The sequence below is a fragment of the Talpa europaea genome, assembly GCF_964194135.1.
Source record: "Talpa europaea genome assembly, chromosome: 4".
Taxonomy (NCBI): domain Eukaryota; kingdom Metazoa; phylum Chordata; class Mammalia; order Eulipotyphla; family Talpidae; genus Talpa; species Talpa europaea.
In genome coordinates this window covers 38,253,612-38,272,218 of record NC_140070.1, presented here as the reverse complement: position 1 = coordinate 38,272,218, position 18,607 = coordinate 38,253,612, and the positions used below count along the sequence as shown (strand labels likewise).

General features: G+C 38.9%; 1 protein-coding gene across 11 annotated transcripts in view; it reads left to right on the top strand.

Annotated features, from left to right (window-relative positions):
- Positions 1-15,935, top strand: part of NRG1 (neuregulin 1) — a gene marked incomplete at both ends in the record, with an annotated part of 207,454 nt that extends 191,519 nt beyond the window's left edge. For 4 of the 11 annotated variants that reach the window (XM_084231879.1, XM_084231878.1, XM_084231876.1 and 1 more), the window contains 5 exons: positions 7,911-8,013; positions 9,561-9,687; positions 11,565-11,695; positions 12,398-12,604; positions 15,284-15,935. In XM_084231879.1, coding sequence (XP_084088005.1) covers positions 7,911-8,013; positions 9,561-9,687; positions 11,565-11,695; positions 12,398-12,604; positions 15,284-15,935 — 1,220 coding nt within the window. Of the gene's footprint in view, positions 1-3,252; positions 3,277-7,910; positions 8,014-9,560; positions 9,688-11,564; positions 11,696-12,397; positions 12,605-14,757; positions 14,916-15,283 lie in introns of those variants that run through there. The other 7 variants (XM_084231872.1, XM_084231883.1, XM_084231881.1 and 4 more) reach the window with 3 other exon arrangements.
- Positions 15,936-18,607: the final 2,672 nt, after the last annotated feature.

Here is an 18,607-nt window from a genome sequence, read left to right as displayed (position 1 = left end):
CTCTGTGTATATGTGTGTGTATGTGTGTGTTTGAGTGTGCTTGGTGCACATGGAAACTTGGGAGCCAGGGGAAAGACTCCTGTTACATTCCCAAGGGCTCAGTGGCAATATGGATGCGTATGTGTGCGAAAAAAAAAAAAAGCCCTACATTTGTAAAGGTAAGTCAAAAATTAAAATCAAACACTGAAATGGTCCCATTTAGAACTGGCAGTGACTGAACTCCTTCAGAAACCTCAGGGTGGCAGAAAGCAATAATACACATATGTCTTTCAGATTATTTGCATAAGGAGGTCCAAGATATTAAAGAATAAAATCCTAATTGCCTTCAAATTTTAACAGAAACCATAATTGCATGTATGCATCACTTTGGTAAAAGAAAGTTGTTTTATTGTTCTTTTCTCTAATGCAATCGAAAATTTAAATTAACCTGCAGGTTAATCAGTTTTCTTCAAACAATTATAAAATTATAAAGCAGAGTGAGTCAATATTTAATAGTTTCTGAAGCATCTTAGATTTAAATTAATTTTTTATATTGCTTACTGCACAGCAGGAAATCACATGTAGAAAAGAAAACTAGATTGTTTACAGTAACCTTTGTGTTTTTGAATTATTAATTTAATTTGAAAAATGTGGTGTCTAGGCTGAAGTTCAATAGGAAGCATATGATACATAATGAGCCTAAGCCAACATTAGATTAAATAGAACAGATAGAAAGCAATAACCTCTTCATAAAATGAAAAATATTTGTGTATTCTGCTTTTCTTGTCTCACAATGGAAGAAATGTAGCCACCAATAGTAAAAATAAATTAGAGCAGTATTTGCTCCAAGTCTAGAATGACTGATGCATGTTTCCTCTGCTTGTTTCCTTGTTAGGGCTTATGGCCAGAAGAGATTCCAATTTTAAGTACCAATTTCCCTTTGAATTATTTGAAATTGGAGCTGCCTGATATGAATGACTTCCCATGAAATGAAATTATAGTTAGGCTCACAGACTTACCTATAAACTGTAAATGCAGTCATATGTATGCATGGGCATGCTACTAATTTTATTGAAGACCTAACCAAGCTTTCTACGCAACTAATATAGATCATTAGCAGTGTTCACGTAGGCATGGAATAATGATTCTCTGGAAGGAGTTTCTGCAGTTCCTCCTGATTTTAACCCTTAAATTATTACTGATTGGTAGGAGGAAAAGGTGAGAGGTGGAGGGGGTAGTAGGGAGAAAAATTAAGCCACAGCCTCATGGAAATGTGTAGGGAAATTTATTATCACTTCATTGGAAAATGAGTTTTTGCACCTTGATGTGCCAAAGTTCATATGAAAGAAATGAATGGGAAAAAAATTGTCAATTTGCCAAATTAAGTGTTGCACAGAGGCAAGAGAAATTTGTGTGAATTTGAATAAATTTATTTTGCTGTGAATATTGTGCAACCAAATTAACCCCAAATTCTCTGTCTTTGAATTTGTGAAAAGCTCAGATTATTTGCCTGATGACTTTGGACTCTAGGCAGAGGGAACTTTCTATTAGATTGCCTCTCTTGATATTATTAATGTACTTCATCTTTTTTTTTTTTTAATCCGGAAAGCTTCATTTCCTTAAGAGGTGGCAAGATTATTTAAAGTCTAAATGACTGGATCTATCCCAGGAACTTTCAGAGTTTCCTGGCCATGAAATTAGTCAAAAGTAAACCTACATGCAGTAAGTGGTCCAAGGTAAATCACCAGATGTGTCTGTTCTCCAAGCTGGTAAACCCTTGTGCTGTTGGCCCACTTATTTCATGCCTCTTTTATGCCACAGCATCATTCCACAAGACATGCTTAGCATCATAAGCATCTTGTCAATAAGAAATAAACTTGCCCAAAGTCACTAAACAGGAAAATGACAGAGGCAGGAACTGAAGCCAGGATGACTCCTGTACACTTAGTGTCACTTTTCCCTGCAATTTGTGAAGCATTTTGGCCTAAATTGATATTTTAGTAAGAGAAACACACCTCTACTGAATATTCTAAAGTTCAAGAGATGCCTTGCTATATTTTTTAACTGCCCTTTTGTCTCCCTGATCAGTGATTAAGGGAAGAACTATAGACCTCAGAACCTTGGCTTTCAGAGTTTTCTCTGTTTTTATCCCACCCGCTTCTCCACCACACATGCATAGACAGCGAGTTCGTAAAGGTCATTCATGATGATAAATGATTTTTGTTGCAAGAACACAAAGTGTCATTTTATTATTTTGCTTGTTTTTCCAATTTCCTCATTTGAGCCTGTGAGAGTTCTGCCAGTCCTGCATCGTGGTGCCTCCACCATCAGTTCTTCCAGGGTGGGCCTATGGGCTCACACCATGGGGTTCCCTTCCTTCAACAGCCTTGCAGATCCTCTGAGCACCTAGGCTGTTGGTGCTCATCTGGGCTTTGGCATTCAACCCCATGGACTGATCAGAAAATTGATTCTCTGTTTGAGAGTAATAAAATTAACTAAAACCCCAGGAATTATATTCTGCCCCCCCCTTTTTTAATTTGAAAAATCATGACTTTGAGATTTGTCTTGTAGCACATAGAAATTATATAAATAAAATCTGGAAGTAGGCTCCAGTGCCCCAATACCCTGTCCTGCTTTTTGGACAGAAACATTTGTTGCTCTCTGTGTATGAAATATGCTATGCAAATGGTGGAGAATGGAAGTTAGGAGAAGAGAAAGAAATATCTTTCAAAAAATAGCCAAAACAAAAGGAAGTATTAGAGCATGACAATCAACCAGTGATGAAAAATGTAAATCCAACATCATAAAATTATCAGACCACATTACTATCTTCTTGGCTTCTGTCCCTGGCTCTGCCACTGTCTATGTGTCTATGGGTAAAAAAGTTCCCCTCCCTGAAACTTTACGTTAAAAAAGAGGGAAATGAAATAATATTGTGCCTTTTCTGATTATAAATACTAAGCTGCTGTTCCCAAATAATGTAGTGTAGAGGACAGTTCACTATACAACTTCTCCCTCAGTAAGGTCTTTTAAGGGTTAATAAATACAGTGTGCTGGTATTTGCACACCTCTTTAAAAGAGAAGTTCCCTCTGTGGACTCAAGGAGGCGTACCTGAGCACTGCTTCCTTAACCACCCACCATTTGTTCTGTTCAGTGTGCACGCACAGAGAGCCATAATAATCATGTGTAATGTGTTTTGGAGTGCAGTGTATTGCTCTTTTCTGAAACTTTTTCCCTTTCTTTCTTTTTTTGTCAACTTTCTGCATTGGCAGAGCATCTTGGGATTGAATTTATGGGTATGGACCAATCATCATTCCTTTTAGCCTGCAGAATTTAGAGTCTCTGAGCTGAAATCTTTTTCCCTTCCTATTCTTACCTTTCAGTTCCTGACTAATTTCCTTTTTCTTTAGAAGGGATCATACAGCTATAACAATGATTTCTCTGCTTTCAATCTATGATTAGTTTGAAATGCTACTTAGTGCAGCAGCAGTCCAAGCTTCACTTAGGGTTTAAAATCATCTCACCTGCTGCAAAATCACATAAATCCCACATTCCTTGACCCATTGATTGGATCTAGTGATGCTGTTATTTCAGAGCTGGAATAAGTTGGAGTGGCTGCAGAGAAACCAAACCAGGGGCCTGAGGACAAAAGAAGCTTTAAATGCATTAGCTTGCAAACACACCACATCTTAGGCTAATAGGAATTTGACATACAATGTAAAAATCATTTAATGTAGTAACACAGAATGTCCTTACATTGCAACACAATATTATAAGCAAAGACTTGAACTACTATGATTTTCTGGAACTACTCAAGCACTACTCTAGTCAACTTCATTATCTAATGAGCAGGGAAACAGAAAACAGAAAGAAACAAGCTTGTGCTGTTTTAAGTGGAAATTCTAATGGAATTAAACTCGAGTCGCTAAGATTAACCAGACAAGTAATCAAATGGAAAATTTCACACGGTAAACAAAATATCTCCTATAAATATATGAATTTGGGACATAGTCCTCTCAAAGGCCATCATCCAAAGTAGTCGGGAGAAAAAGCCAGTCTTGGGAGAAGGGGGACGTGGTGCCACATTCCCAGAGGCTCTAGAGTGCAGGCCAATGGGCTTCCTGACACTGCATGCAGCCTTAGGGCAGTAGCTCCACTGAATCTGATCCCCATCCAGTTGGTGTCAGGGACATCCTGCTGTGAGCCCCCTACAGCTGCTGCTTGCTTTTGGATGATAAAATCGCATTCTCAACTGAGGGTCCTTTACAAATTTGTGGGAAATGAGATGCTTGCAAGCTCAAGCAGTTACAGGAATAGAAACTCAATGAATTGCCCATTCCTCCCCAAAAGGTCTAGGAGAAAGCTATTCACTTCCCAGGAAAACCCCCACAATTATGTGATGATCCTCTGCATATTAGAGAACATGTCCCAGGAGAGAGAAGCCCCTGGTGTCTCTTGCGAAGCATGTCACTTGAGCAAGGAGTTATCTGTTCAGTTACTTCCCTCAGGACAAAAACTGCCCCACTTCTGAAAAGTTTTATTGGCCTTTCCTGAAGGGAGATGGAAAATGACCCCCAGGCCCCTTATCCCCTTAACAGCACCTTTCCCACTTTAGCATCTAACTGTAGAAACACATATTTCAATTCCCAAACAGTGACATATATATGACTTCTCCTTCAGTAAGACCTTAAGGGTTAGTATAGCAAGTGCTGCCCACCTCGTAGACTGTAGTCCCAGGGGAGTCAGTGTACTAAAAACCAGAATGTTCCCTCCTTAAGGAAAATCAGACATTAAAGGTCAAATAAAATTGAGACAAACAAACCCTCCGTCTCTTGGCCAGGTCAAATGAGACAAAAACGTGCTTGATCTGATTCACTTCAATGCAGCCAGCCAAACCATGGAGTAAAGACTCGGAAGCATTTCAAGTCATTAGGGCAGTGCTGCCAATGGCCTGACAGCTTCTTTTCAGTGCTAACTCTAATTTGCTCTTGCCCTATTGACCCAGGCACGCTAGGGAAAAAATAAGGGAGAGGGGTGGTGAAAAGAACTCACTGTTTATATTATTGTTCATCAAGTGTTTCTCTTTTGACACATTCATATTGTGGGGGGGCGGGGGTTTTACCTGATCTAATCAACATGGGAAGATAAAAGAGGATTTGGACAAGAAACACTTAATGCCTTCAGCAAATGCTGATGTGAATGCAGAATCGAAATCCCATGTCCGGGTTCTGTGGGCCTTGGCTGTCATTGGTTCACCGAAGTCCATGTGCTTTACTGTCTGGCCTTTATTGGGCCTCCTTTTCATTTTACGACAGATTTTACTAAAAAATGAGTAGACATTCATTTTTTCTGCAGAAGAGAAAAAGAATGAATGAGTTGCTGTACATTATTTGTTCAAACCCCAAGTCCATCTATTCTTTTATAATTTAACAACCCCAAAAAGTATCCGAAGATCCCTGAGAGTCTGCATAATGCCTTTCCCTGCTTTGTTCCTGTATACAGGCCATTTTTCATAGTTTGCAGAAGCAATTTCCTGACTTTTTCTAAAGATAGAATGATAAGATGTCAGCACTACCAAGCCCTAACTGTTTTTAAAAGAAAGAAAAATAGGGCAGGCAAAAGAGGACACGATGAGGCAGGGTCTCTGTTTTCTTGGCAACAGTACTACTCTGTTTCTCAACGTACTCATCACAGCTGAAGGAGACCTGCTCCACATCCTGGGTCCCCTGGAAAAGGACTGAGGGGTGGGGGGAGTTGACACCTCTCCTTCTTAGACATACACTGACCCCTGAAATACAAGGAGGAGGCTCTGATGGCATCAGCTCACAGATTAACACCTCATAAAATGCAACTCCCAATCCTGTGGCTGGGGGGACGGGAGAGGCCAACACATGCAATTAACACACGAGCATTCACATCCCGAATCCTCATTTCACTTCTGCGGCACAGACACATGGCTCCACTCCTGGTCCACTGTTTCACCGCAACGCCAGCTGCCTTGCTTTCTAATTGTGGCTTCCACGAACCCACCAGCCTAGGTTAGGCGTTATGCTGTATGGGATAACCCTTCCAACTTTGCATCCACCTTTTCTTCCTGCCCTAGCATCTTCCCTCTGGTTTTCTTTTATTTATTTTTTCCTCCCTTAGTATCGGGCATGCTGTGCCAGGGACTTCAGATGGCTCCTCTTTGAACCTTGTTTTCCCCTGTACCTGATTCCTCCCTCTCTCTGTCATTCTGTCAGTCTGTCTGTCCTCCTGGTTTGTTTTTTCTTTCCACTTCCAACCCTTTTGGTTTGGTTTTGTATAATCTCTGCGGCATTCTAGTCTTTTACCCGCTGACTTCTCCTTCTCCTCCTTTTAATAATCAGTGCTAGATTAATGTGATTTGACGATGTTCCTGACCTGTTAACTGGAATTTGATTACCATGGGCTTGGCTTGTAGGAAATGTTTTGTTTAATGATAAGGTCTACTGTATCATAGAAATTAAAATGCACTTTTTCATTTCAAGAAAACTTCCTGCAAATCACCCTCTTTCAATGGGAAAAAAAAAAAAAAAGGCGTGGTTGCCGAAACTGAAAATGGAAATGGAAAATGTTCCTTACAGCTTCAGGTTGATGCCCAGAAAAGAGACCTTCATTTAGATGAAATTTCCAGTTCTTTACCAGTTTACTAATCAGAATAGTCTGCTAATTGTGCACTTGTACAAGTGTACAAGTACAGCTTAGTCTGCTTATTGTGCACTTGTAGAGCACAATTAGTGCTCTTTCTTGGTGAACTTGTAATTCTCCCAAGAAGTGTAATTATAATGGCTCCTAAGGGATCACCTTCACCATTTAATCAGACAATCTTGTTAAGAACCTGACCCTACATTATATCATTATATCATAGAATAATCAAGCTATCCCCTCAAAAAAATCCAGTTTGCAAATAGACTTCTATGAATAAGAGACTGGTTACATTTGGGATAGTATCTTTAGGTCAATGTTCTAAGACTCCCTCTTCATTAGTGTAACCTCCATTAGCCAATTTGCCAAATTGGTCAGTGCAGGGATGTACAATCTAGTCCAAATTGTGCATCATTTGTATAAAGGGTTTCTTTATACAAACACTGGGATGTCAGAAAGTCTTAACATATTTTTTTATGTTTTCTATGCAAAAAGGCACCATGACTATTCCTACAACCCAAGTAAATGAAATCACTAAATACAATGGTTGAATAATAATGCCCTCTTGGGGACAAATCTTCATCTTGGACAAGGTCTGTCCTACTCACCATATTGAGTTTTCTCTGATACAGTACCCTGTGACTCCAATTGTGTTACTTATGATCACATTTTATTGTTAAATCATGGAGATCCTGCCTCAATTTAATTGCTAACTACAAGTCAAGTTCATGTTTGCAAATGTCTTTGAGTTTTGTTTTTTTTTTTAAGTTAGAAATGGCTTTTTGTGAAGACCACTGGAATATAAAATAGCTGGAAATAAATGAAAGGGGGAAGGATGGGAGGCTGGGGTGTGTGGGTCGTCAGGAGTACCAATCCAGCTCTTTCGTGGACATTGATTCCTGTTGTCTTTGCAAGAGATTGTCTTTAAAAAACTAGTTTTAACAATGTAGTTATTTTATAATTAATGTTTATGATTTGCCAGTTTAATGTATATATATATATCTAGTTTATAATTAAAATAATTGATAGTATAAATATATATATATATACATATTTATTGTCAGTGACCTTAGCAGATTTTGCTGTGAATGTTCAAAGTAGTGCAGAGTATGCTGTCCCTTAAGTATGTCTGCAGATGTTATGAATTGTTACATATTTATTTTCTTGTGAATATGGACAATGTCATACCGCATGTTTACTGTTCAGTTTTAGTCCAGGAAGCTAGAAGGTGACTTTGGTGACATCTGCTCTCATCCCTTTCCAGAAGCGGAGGAGCTCTACCAGAAGAGGGTGCTGACCATCACTGGCATCTGCATCGCCCTGCTGGTGGTTGGCATCATGTGTGTGGTGGCCTACTGCAAAACCAAGTAAACTTTCCTCCTCCACACCTCTCTTTTCTTAGCCCTCAGAGGGCTTAGCGGGCAAGGGCTTTCCAGAAACTAGACTCCACCGTCTAGTCATGAAAAAAAATTATGGGGATCAGAGAGAAATTTCTCCTCATTCTTTACACTGAATAATCCATTTTGAGAATCTTTCCTAATCACATGCATTACAAAGCCTTGACAGTCTGAGGAAGACTTCTGATAAGTGCCCACAGCCCCATGACTGGAGAAGGGTCCTGGGGACAGGCTTGTGTAGGAGCAGAGGTGTGTGTTTACCATGTACCTGCACACGCCACATTCTGACAGGAGAGTGGTAGGTACAAGGTACATTTGTCACCTCATGACTGAGGTCAAACCCAATTTGGATTTGGGAGATAAAGAAAACAGTAGTATTTGAAATAAAGTTTTCTGAATATTGTGGTGATTGTTCTCCAATTACATCTAATTAGCTAGTTCAAATCTTGTCAAAGTGAGATGAACTAAAGGAATATCATGAGGAAAATAAAGCAAAATTTGCTTTGAAAAATACAAGAGGAAAAAATTAAAATAGATATTATTCATTATGTTTAACCTTTTAAATTGGGTCCATACTAACAGTAATAATTTCTGTATGCCATGAGTTCACTTTACTGGTCGCTCTTACATATAACTTCCACTTCAAGTTTGAAATGATATTAATTAACAGTTTTGGGTTTTTTGTCATTGTTGTCGTTTAATCACATAATTCTTTCATCTAAATTAACCATTGAAAGATGATGATCTGAACGTTGCACTGAGGAAAAAGCCAATATACTTTTATGGCATACAGTCAAGGGCTCAGTTGTTGTTTTTTTGAATACCCCGGGATTCAGTGTGTTGCCAGAATTAAGTGATGGAGATAAGCCTTCATAGAATTCATCTTTGAGTATTCACAGACTCAGTCTTAATATTTCAAGATTCATTTGTAATTATACAAAAAATATTACCAGGCAGGATCATGTTACAGTTGTACCAAAGTTTACTGGCAAAAAATTATACTTCTTCCCTCATCTACAATGCTATTCATGCATATGATGTGTAATGGATAGATTCAACACTAACTGCATTTTCTTAAAGAGATGCACAGGCAAACTCTAAATGAATTCTCTTATAGAGACCCACAGGCAAAACTTATCAATTCCACCTCAAAAAATGATGACCTAGGACAAATGACCATCTGTAAAACTTAGACAAAGATGGATTGATTTGAAAGTGGGTTTGTAGCCCAATATCAGCTTGACTAATGTCATTTTCTCCTTTTCCCTGATCCTTCAGCAGCCTGGTTAAATTTTTGTAAGAATTCCATCGGCTTCATAAATCTATTTACTTAGAATGCTTGATGCCACTTCTGCCCAAGGCAGCTTCTGAGATGGAGAGATGGAGTGGCAAAAGCCTTTCCCTCTCCTTCACCACCAGTCCACTGCCTTGAGTTACATCTTGGTGGAATGAAGAATCGACTGTATTAAGAAGAGTAAATAAAAGAAACAAATAAACGCTTCCCTTCTCCTCTCCAGGAAACAGCGGAAAAAGCTCCACGATCGGCTTCGGCAGAGTCTTCGGTCTGAACGCAACAACATGGTGAACATAGCAAATGGACCTCACCACCCGAATCCACCCCCCGAGAACGTTCAGCTGGTGAATGTATGTTGACTCTGGCCAGTGGAAAGATCTGAGCATCCCTCCTCAGTTCAAGCACCTTGAAGTTTATTTTCTAAAGCTCTTAGGCTCTTAACTGCTGCCATTAATCACCATGGTTTCCAGGAATCCGAGGTTTTGCCAGGAGAAAATAATGGGAACATTTTTAAAAGTGGATTTGGTTACTGTAAAACCAGCACATTTCCTCTTATAAAGTGTTCATTAAGGGGTTGGAATAATAATGCTGGTTTTGTTCTGCAGGAAAGTCATAATTGGAAAGAAAGGAAGAAAAACATGAAGAAAAATAATAAAATTAATGATACAAGAATCAGAAGGAAATGCTTTATTTTTTTATAATTTGAATATGAAAGCTACTCTAGTCAGTCTATAAGTGATTAATACCAAAAATTGAGCTGAAACTTTAGAGTTATTTTTACTAAAGACATTTCACAATATCTCATGATTTACTGATTCTGATTTACAAGGGAAGAAAGGTCAGGAGAATTATCTAACGTGCTTCTCAGTAGCAAAACTACAAGAATATAATACTTTTTTATTCCCTGGCTATTTCTAAGTGATAGCAAACCCTCCAGATGAAATATGTCTTTAATCATTCAGATGCTTTGTTTAAAATTAATCATATATTCAGCTTTAAAAAATATAGGAGATAGGAGATTGTGGAGTCTTTAGTCTCTTCTAAACCTTCCTTCTATTATAGATAAGAGCCAGAGCTGAACTCAAGTTTCCTGATTTTTGGACTCTTGCTCTTCCTGATGCACCCTAATTCTTCCTGTTTTCCTCATTTCTCTCCAATGTTTATCTTTTTTATAAGCAAAGATTAAAATTATATTGTGGTATCATTTTCTATCCTATAGAAAAATGAATATTTTTTGTGAAACCAATATGTCACAGTCCCAAATTCAGATTGGTGGTTACTAAACAAATAGCAAGTTTTATAACAAAGAACTTCAGGAGATTTTTACAATAGGTGTTAATATAGTAACATACTTGGTTGCTTTCTTCACTCTACCAGTGTTCATTCCAATGTTCTGCAGAATTCATAAGTGTACACCTATAACCTGTCACTGTGTATGTATAATAGACGGGAGGCAGAATGACTGCCTAGATTCCAGCTATGATTCAAGATGTGTGACTTTGGGTTTTAACCTTTCCAAAGCCTATTTCTTCATTATAAAGACAAACGAAAAAATAATACCTACTTCAAGAAGTTCTTATGAGTATTAAACAGGATAATCTACATCAAACACTTATCTCAGTGACATTTAGTGTATCTCAATAATAGTTAAATATTATTTTAATTGGATTCACTGAGCATATATAGCCTTCCAAGGAGAAGTGAAATGGTACACAGTTGAGAAATCATTCATTTTCTTTACCATCGTCTCCTTATAAGTTTTACTTTCTTAAAAGCTAGATTTACTTTCCCAACGGAGCCACATGGAATAGACTTTCCCCTAGGAGAACCAACTAGAGTTTCAAACACAATTCAAGTTGTATATTTTTTGGGTTTCCAAGAACGCATAAAGTTCTATAGAACATATGGCCCATCGGTTTTATTTAGGCCTTTCTTCATGTTCATTCCTTTTCCTGATATTTAACTCAATCCTGCAAACTAACCACATTTAAAACAACTTAAAAACAGTCCTCTCTCACTGATAGATGGACCTACATGTGTGCATACCCAAAGAGTAATTCAAGAATTTAATTCATTAAAAGGCTGTTGTAGTAAGAGTAGGGTTTGCCATTGGTCGATGGAGAAATTGAATTTATTATTAAGCTTATATATTGGAATAGATTTTTTTGCTTGGTGTTAGTGTTTTGATCTGCATTAATCTTCAAGTTGTGTCTCTTTATTTATCCAGCAATACGTATCTAAAAATGTCATCTCTAGTGAGCATATTGTTGAAAGAGAAGCAGAGACGTCTTTTTCCACCAGTCACTATACCTCAACAGCTCATCATTCCACTACTGTCACCCAGACTCCTAGTCACAGGTATGAGAGTTTTTAAAATTTAAATGACATTTCTGCAGTATGAATTTTTCCACATAGTCTTTTGCTATCGTGGCCTAAAAACGGGGCAGAAGACACAGTCGATGAGGTAAAATATAACTTAGACAGAAACAGACTTTTGACATCAACTGGCTCTACCTCCTAAATTGCTTTAATTTGGGTCTTAATTTTTCCATTGTTATAAAAGGAAAAATAATTCCTTCCCTGCAGGATTTTTGTTCACCATTTCAGAGATTATCCTTACTCATGGCCTACCATTCACTAAATTTCTACACTAGAGAAGTTTGTTTAAGATGCTATGTGATCTCTACTCAGAAGTTGGCTTCTTCTGATAATTAGATTGCCCTGGCAAATGCATGTGAGAATTATTTAAGATGTTGACCCCTAAGTTCTCAAATGTCCTGGTGAGCTATAGCCGAATGTATGTTACCAAGGGTAACACTTGACTTCCAAATGCAGCTAAGAGGGCAAATGTTTCCTTAACCTAAGCCCCATAAGATTAGAGAGACTCTGTGAATGCTCAGTTCATAGTGGCATTTGATAAATATGTTCGGTGGATGCATCTGAGACAAGTCATAGTGAACTACTGATACACTACTCATTAGAACTATATGACCAGCTCTTTTCATTTCCATTTTTGTAAATAATTTAAGTATATCTCTGCCTCTCACCTTTCCCTTCTAGCTGGAGCAATGGACACACTGAAAGCATCATTTCGGAAAGCCATTCTGTCATTATGATGTCATCCATAGAAAACAGTAGGCACAGCAGTCCAACCGGGGGCCCAAGAGGACGTCTTAATGGCATGGGAGGCCCTCGTGAATGTAACAGCTTCCTCAGGCATGCCAGAGAAACCCCTGACTCCTATCGAGACTCTCCTCATAGTGAAAGGTAAAACCGAAGGGCAAAGCTACTGCAGAGGAGAAAGAATCCCAGTCAGAGAATCCCCGTGAGCACCTGCGGTCTTACCTAAGGAAATCTACTCTAATGAGAATAAGGGGCAGCAGTTGCGTGTTCTAGGAATGCTCCTAGTTGATGGAGTCATCTTTTTGTGTGACTGAACTCATTTCTTCTGAGCTTCTTGCATCGTCCCAGTGGCTGACAGGCAACAGACTCTTAAAAGAGCTGGAATGGTTTGATGTGGAAGGTGCAGCAAACTCGGAGTTCCTAGCTCTGACCTCAGGCTCTGACCCCCTCTGGGTCTCAGTTACCTCAGTTGTAACTTTAGAGAGATGGCGTCAGTGTTTAATAAGGACCCTTCTATAAATTACAGTTTGCCAGTTATCCAAACACTGGTCTTGCCGGCCTCGTGGTCTCATGTGTTAACTCTTTCTTCCCTTCCAGCCTCAGTTAAATCAAATCAAGGGCTATGTCACTGCTGACTGTCACGGGGAACAACTGCTTGTGTTCCACCATATAGTCTCCCTCTCATGAAATTCCAAGAAGGGATAAATAAATAAATCTCTTTGATGCTGCGTCTGCAGTCTTCACAGGTGGTTTTCAAAGCAGATATTGCCATTTATAAGCCCTTAATTATAGAATGTTTTGGCTTTCTTCTGGGATATTGGATGGGGTTGGGGAAGTTACAGCAAAGGTAAAATAAAAACCAGAGGAAAGTAAACTCTAAGAGATGCTTAATAGGATACTGAATTCATAGATTCTCTTTATCCATTTCACTTGAACTGGGAGAGAGTTATATCCAACAACCATTTCTAACACATCAGTAGGCTGTTAACTTGTTTTCAAATCCAGTAGGATTTTGTTTGCTTGTTTGTTTGTTTATTGTCATCTCAGTCTGATCTTGACCACTGGTTAAAAGGTTTATGCAATATTCTCCATGCTTATTGGCAGTTACATGGGTAGAGATAATTTTGATAGACTCTTCCAACTCCTGAACAAAGAAATACTTACAAAAAGGATGACATTTCTGGGCTTACATGTCATATAAAGCCTGCTGATCACTTCTTCAAGGGCATTTTTCCAAAAATGGTATTACAGATTGTTCTGTAATTCATCTGTGAAAAATTAGACATGGTCCAAAGTTGCCTTAAAACTAGTCCTAAATCATTTGATTATATCTTTATGTATTAATGAAGACTATCTGTCCTAATTCAGTCATTTTTGAAACTTGAAAAGGAGACTAGGGATACGCTCTTTTTTCACTACTACATATGATGTCTGTCTTTAAGGGTTGGCATTTCCCTGTTGTCACAGGCTTCCTTGCATATCCCAGATATTATCTAAGACTGCAAAATATACCTGAACCCAGAGATCATGGACAGGAAAGATGAATCACTCTTACGTGTTGATTAGCACTTCTCAAGAAGTTTAATTTAAGTATCCCAAAAGAAAAAAGTCTGAAGACTCCAGCCCCAAATATTTCAATCTCTAGACACATTCCCATTTTAGACACAGCTAGATCTCACATCCATATCACTCTGAATCATGACTGAAAAAGCAGGAGAGTTAATAGGTTTCCTGTTCCTGTTAGGTAGAGTTCAGATGATGGTGTCCTGTGTCATCACAGGTCATGCCAAATTAGTCTCTGTGAATGTCAATGTGAAGAAAAGAGTCATTTAGCGCTATGCATCGGTAACATTTTTATCAAAAGCTGAGAAATGTGACTCTGAATAAACCACATTCTTCCTCAGTACCTAATCCGGTCTTCTCATCCTGGGAGAAGATGTCTGATATGGTAAAAGCAATGCATTCAATGTATTAATGACCAGATTCACCAAACATTATCAGACATAGCATGACATAAGGTAACGTGGGACAGTCAGCCCTTGAACAGTCACAAAAGATAAGCCAAAGACTGATGCAGACCTGGGTTTGGGGAGAGAGGTAGACCAGAGATTGGGCCTATCTGTGAAGCCAACGTAAGATTCTGTCAGGTTTGCCTTTGAATGGCTTGGTCACTGGGATAGATAGTAGCAAACTGAGTGTTAAGAAGTAGCATTTCATGGAAAAATGAAAAGCACTCAAATGTATTACACTGTTATCAGGAATAAATCTAAGTTACTATGCTCTTTTTTTTTCATGAGACATAATCTTATAGCTGAGCTAAGGAGAAACAAGGCACACAGAGCCAAATGCATGCAGATCCAGCTATCAGCAACTCATCTTAGATCTTCTTCCATTCCCCATTTGGGCTTCATTCTCTAAGACCCCTTGGCCTTTAGGAAGGTATAGTATTTAAGAAATACTTCTTTCCCTTCCAAATCCCTGAGCCTCAATCCTTATAAACTGACAGGTTTCCGGGAACTCGTGCCCTTTTGTCCCGACTCACATGCTGTTATTTAAAATCATGCTGAGCTTGAAAATCCCCAAAGCTTTGATGAGCTAGACAATGTAGCTGATCTTTGCATGTACTCCTCTGAGAAAACTCTTGGCTATATAATTTTAGATTCCAAGGGTGCTGAATGTCCTAGTTTAATCATCAAGAAGTACACAACAAATAGAAATTCTTTGTTCTCTGATTACATAATATCGTGACCTCTGTTCCCTTCCCTCCCTGCAATATGCCTCTTCTTCCACCACACTTATGCGGGGTATTCTGTGCTCACACAGGTATGTGTCAGCAATGACCACCCCGGCTCGTATGTCACCTGTAGATTTCCACACGCCAAGCTCCCCCAAATCGCCCCCTTCGGAAATGTCTCCACCTGTGTCCAGCACGACGGTATCCGTGCCCTCCATGGCAGTCAGCCCCTTCGTGGAAGAAGAGAGACCTCTGCTTCTCGTGACACCACCGAGGCTGCGGGAGAAGTACGATCACCACCCTCCGCAATTCAACTCCTTCCACCACAACCCTGCACACGAGAGCAACAGCCTTCCCCCTAGCCCCTTGAGGATAGTGGAGGATGAGGAGTATGAGACCACCCAGGAGTACGAGCCAGCTCAAGAGCCTGTTAAGAAACTCGCCAATAGCCGGCGGGCCAAAAGAACCAAGCCCAATGGCCACATTGCCAACAGGTTGGAAATGGACAGCAACACAAGTGCTGAGAGCAGTAACTCAGAGAGTGAAACAGAAGATGAAAGAGTAGGTGAAGATACACCTTTCCTGGGCATACAGAACCCACTGGCAGCCAGTGTTGAGGCAGCCCCTGCCTTCCGCCTGGCTGACAGCAGGACTAACCCAGCAGGCCGCTTCTCTACACAAGAAGAAATGCAGGCCAGGCTGTCTAGTGTAATTGCTAACCAAGACCCTATTGCTGTATAAAACCTAAATAAACACATAGATTCACCCGTAAAACTTTATTTTATATAATAAAGTATTCCACCTTAAATTAAACAATTTATTTTATTTTAGCAGTTCTGCAAATAGAAAACAGGAAAAAAAAACTTTTATAAATTAAATATATGTATGTAAAAATGTGTTATGTGCCATATGTAGCAATTTTTTACAGTATTTCAAAATGAGAAAGATATCAATGGTGCCTTTATGTTATGTTATGTCGAGAGCAAGTTTTGTACAGTTACCGTGATTGCTTTTCCACAGTATTTCAGCAAAATCTCCCATATATTCAGTTTTTGCTGGCTTCTTGTGCATTGCATTATGATGCCAACTGGATGTATGATTTGCAAGACTTGCAACTGTCCCTCTGTTTGCTTATAGTAGCACCCAATCAATATGTCTTGTAATGGCACATCCATCCAAATAGTCTTCTCTTTTGTATGAAGTTTTCTTTTGCTTTCAGTATATGAAATGAGTTGTGTCTACTCTGCCAGCCAAAGGTTTGCTTCATTGGGCTCTGAGATAATAGTAGATCTAACAGCATGCTACTATTAATTACAGCAGGAAACTGCATTAAGTAATGTTAAATATTAGGAAGAACGTAATACTGTGATTTTTAAAAACTATATTATTAATCAGAAGACAGCTTGCTGTCATTAAAAGGAGCTACCATTTATTTTTATTTTTTTCTTGATCAAAAGCAACAGTTTGGGAGATAGCATAGGCAATGGGTTCTGGCTTGCTATCCGAGTAAATTGAATACCTTATAACAGGACTCAGTTTCACTCTCTTGGGGGGAAATGATACAGCAGCTCATCTAGTTGATGATCAAACCATGGCTGGAAAAGGTGCAATCATTCCTGACTTGTACTTTTCACTGACTGGGGGATTAGTGATTATCGTGTCTTCTTGGTTCAAGAAGGGAAATGTGTAGCACAAATTGTCCATCTTACACAGCATACTCTGCAATTTGTCTGAAATATGTCCAGAGTGAAATGTGCGTGTTGTACAATATAGTGGTTACTTGATGTGATAGGAAACTATTTTCATCATAGAGTGTCTAGGTGTGAACTTACAGAAGACACAAGTCAAGAGTAGTAGTGTAACTTGGTTATAATTTTTAAAATTTTGTTGCCCACTCTTTCTCATTATCTTTTCTCATTTTTCAATGATGTCTTGATTAGGTCATAATGATGCATGAACATTTTTGTCAGGAATGGCCAACGCGCATGTGGTTTGTGATTAGTAAGAACTTTCCATGGGTGATGATTCATCAGGAAATGTCAGTACTGTTGGAAAGATTGCACCTTTACTTGCAGAAGAGATCCCCACCTGTGTGCAGACCTCTCAGGTTGCAGCCTGTATGACCCATTTCCTCTCAGTTTTCCTTTTTTGCTTTACTGTCACAAAACAGCACTTAGATTGGTCTAAATTTTGCATGTTCTTTGTGATTGCAAATCCAAAGAAGTCCTACAGGTAATAACATTTGAAATAACTGCTAATTCAGAAAAATAAGATAATCATTTTAAAATGCAGGACCCATTGCCTGCTGTCTGTCAAATCCGGCTGGAGCTCTATATAGCTTCCAGTTGGCCTCCAAGGAGCCATTTGACAAAATGGAAAACAGATAGCAGGAAGGGTCAAAATAATGGTCATGAAGTTAATGAGAGTAACTGCTTGTTTCAGGTGAACTGAACCTATTTCTAGTCACCAAATTTCCATGCTGAAATTAAAGTGACATGCAAGTAGGTCTTATAAGAATAGGAGGCTGGGCATGAGTCATGTCAATAATCCCCACTTGTTTCTATAATCCACAGAGATGCCTGTGTGCAGGTCCTGGAAGTTACAGTATCCCAAGCTGCCTTCATTGTTCATCTACCACTTTCTCTGTGCCCAACAGTGTCCTCCTTTGCTTTTTAACTCACACTGAGGTACCTCTACCAGGCCGCACAAGTTGCACTGATTTCCTAATTCTGTAGAAATGAGTAAACTCATAGCAGGAGGAAGAAGACAGTCAACACAGGGGTTCTCTAAATCATTCTAATATTGCCTTTGAAGGTCTTGACTCATTCTTAGATTGTTTCAATAGTGAAATTTCTACCATTAATTAAAGTTCTAAAATTTCTGTTTCAAATTCTTCAGGCACTGGAATTCTCCATTCTGGAGAATTTCAGGAATCAGTAAAATTTTCTGTTAAAAGCAATGAACAACATTTTCCTCGGTATGAAAATTGCTGTAAATTTTCTAGTTGCAAATATATAGATTAAACTTTAAGACAACTTGCTTTTGGTCACATGCAGAGGTGGCAAATTAGTTGGGACACATTTCCATCTGTGAAACAAGAGCTTTTCTTGATTGGTTACCAGCTGGGGCCACCATATTTGTGATGCAGGGGCACTTCTGTGATGTTGGCTCTCAATCATCCCTGCATTATAAACTCAATCAGTTCGGTGGTCATCCAAAGAAGGAGCATGACCTGATTTTCTTAGTGTATGTGGAATGCTTTTGTGGGTTTACAGGTAGTGGAAATTGCCCAGAAATTAAACAGCAACTTCATTTTCTAGGTCAGAAATCCTATCTCCGTGAGGAGTATGTAATGCAGCATAGTTTATGCAAAACTCCTTTTTCTCATCCAAGATTCCTTTTCTGTCCTACGC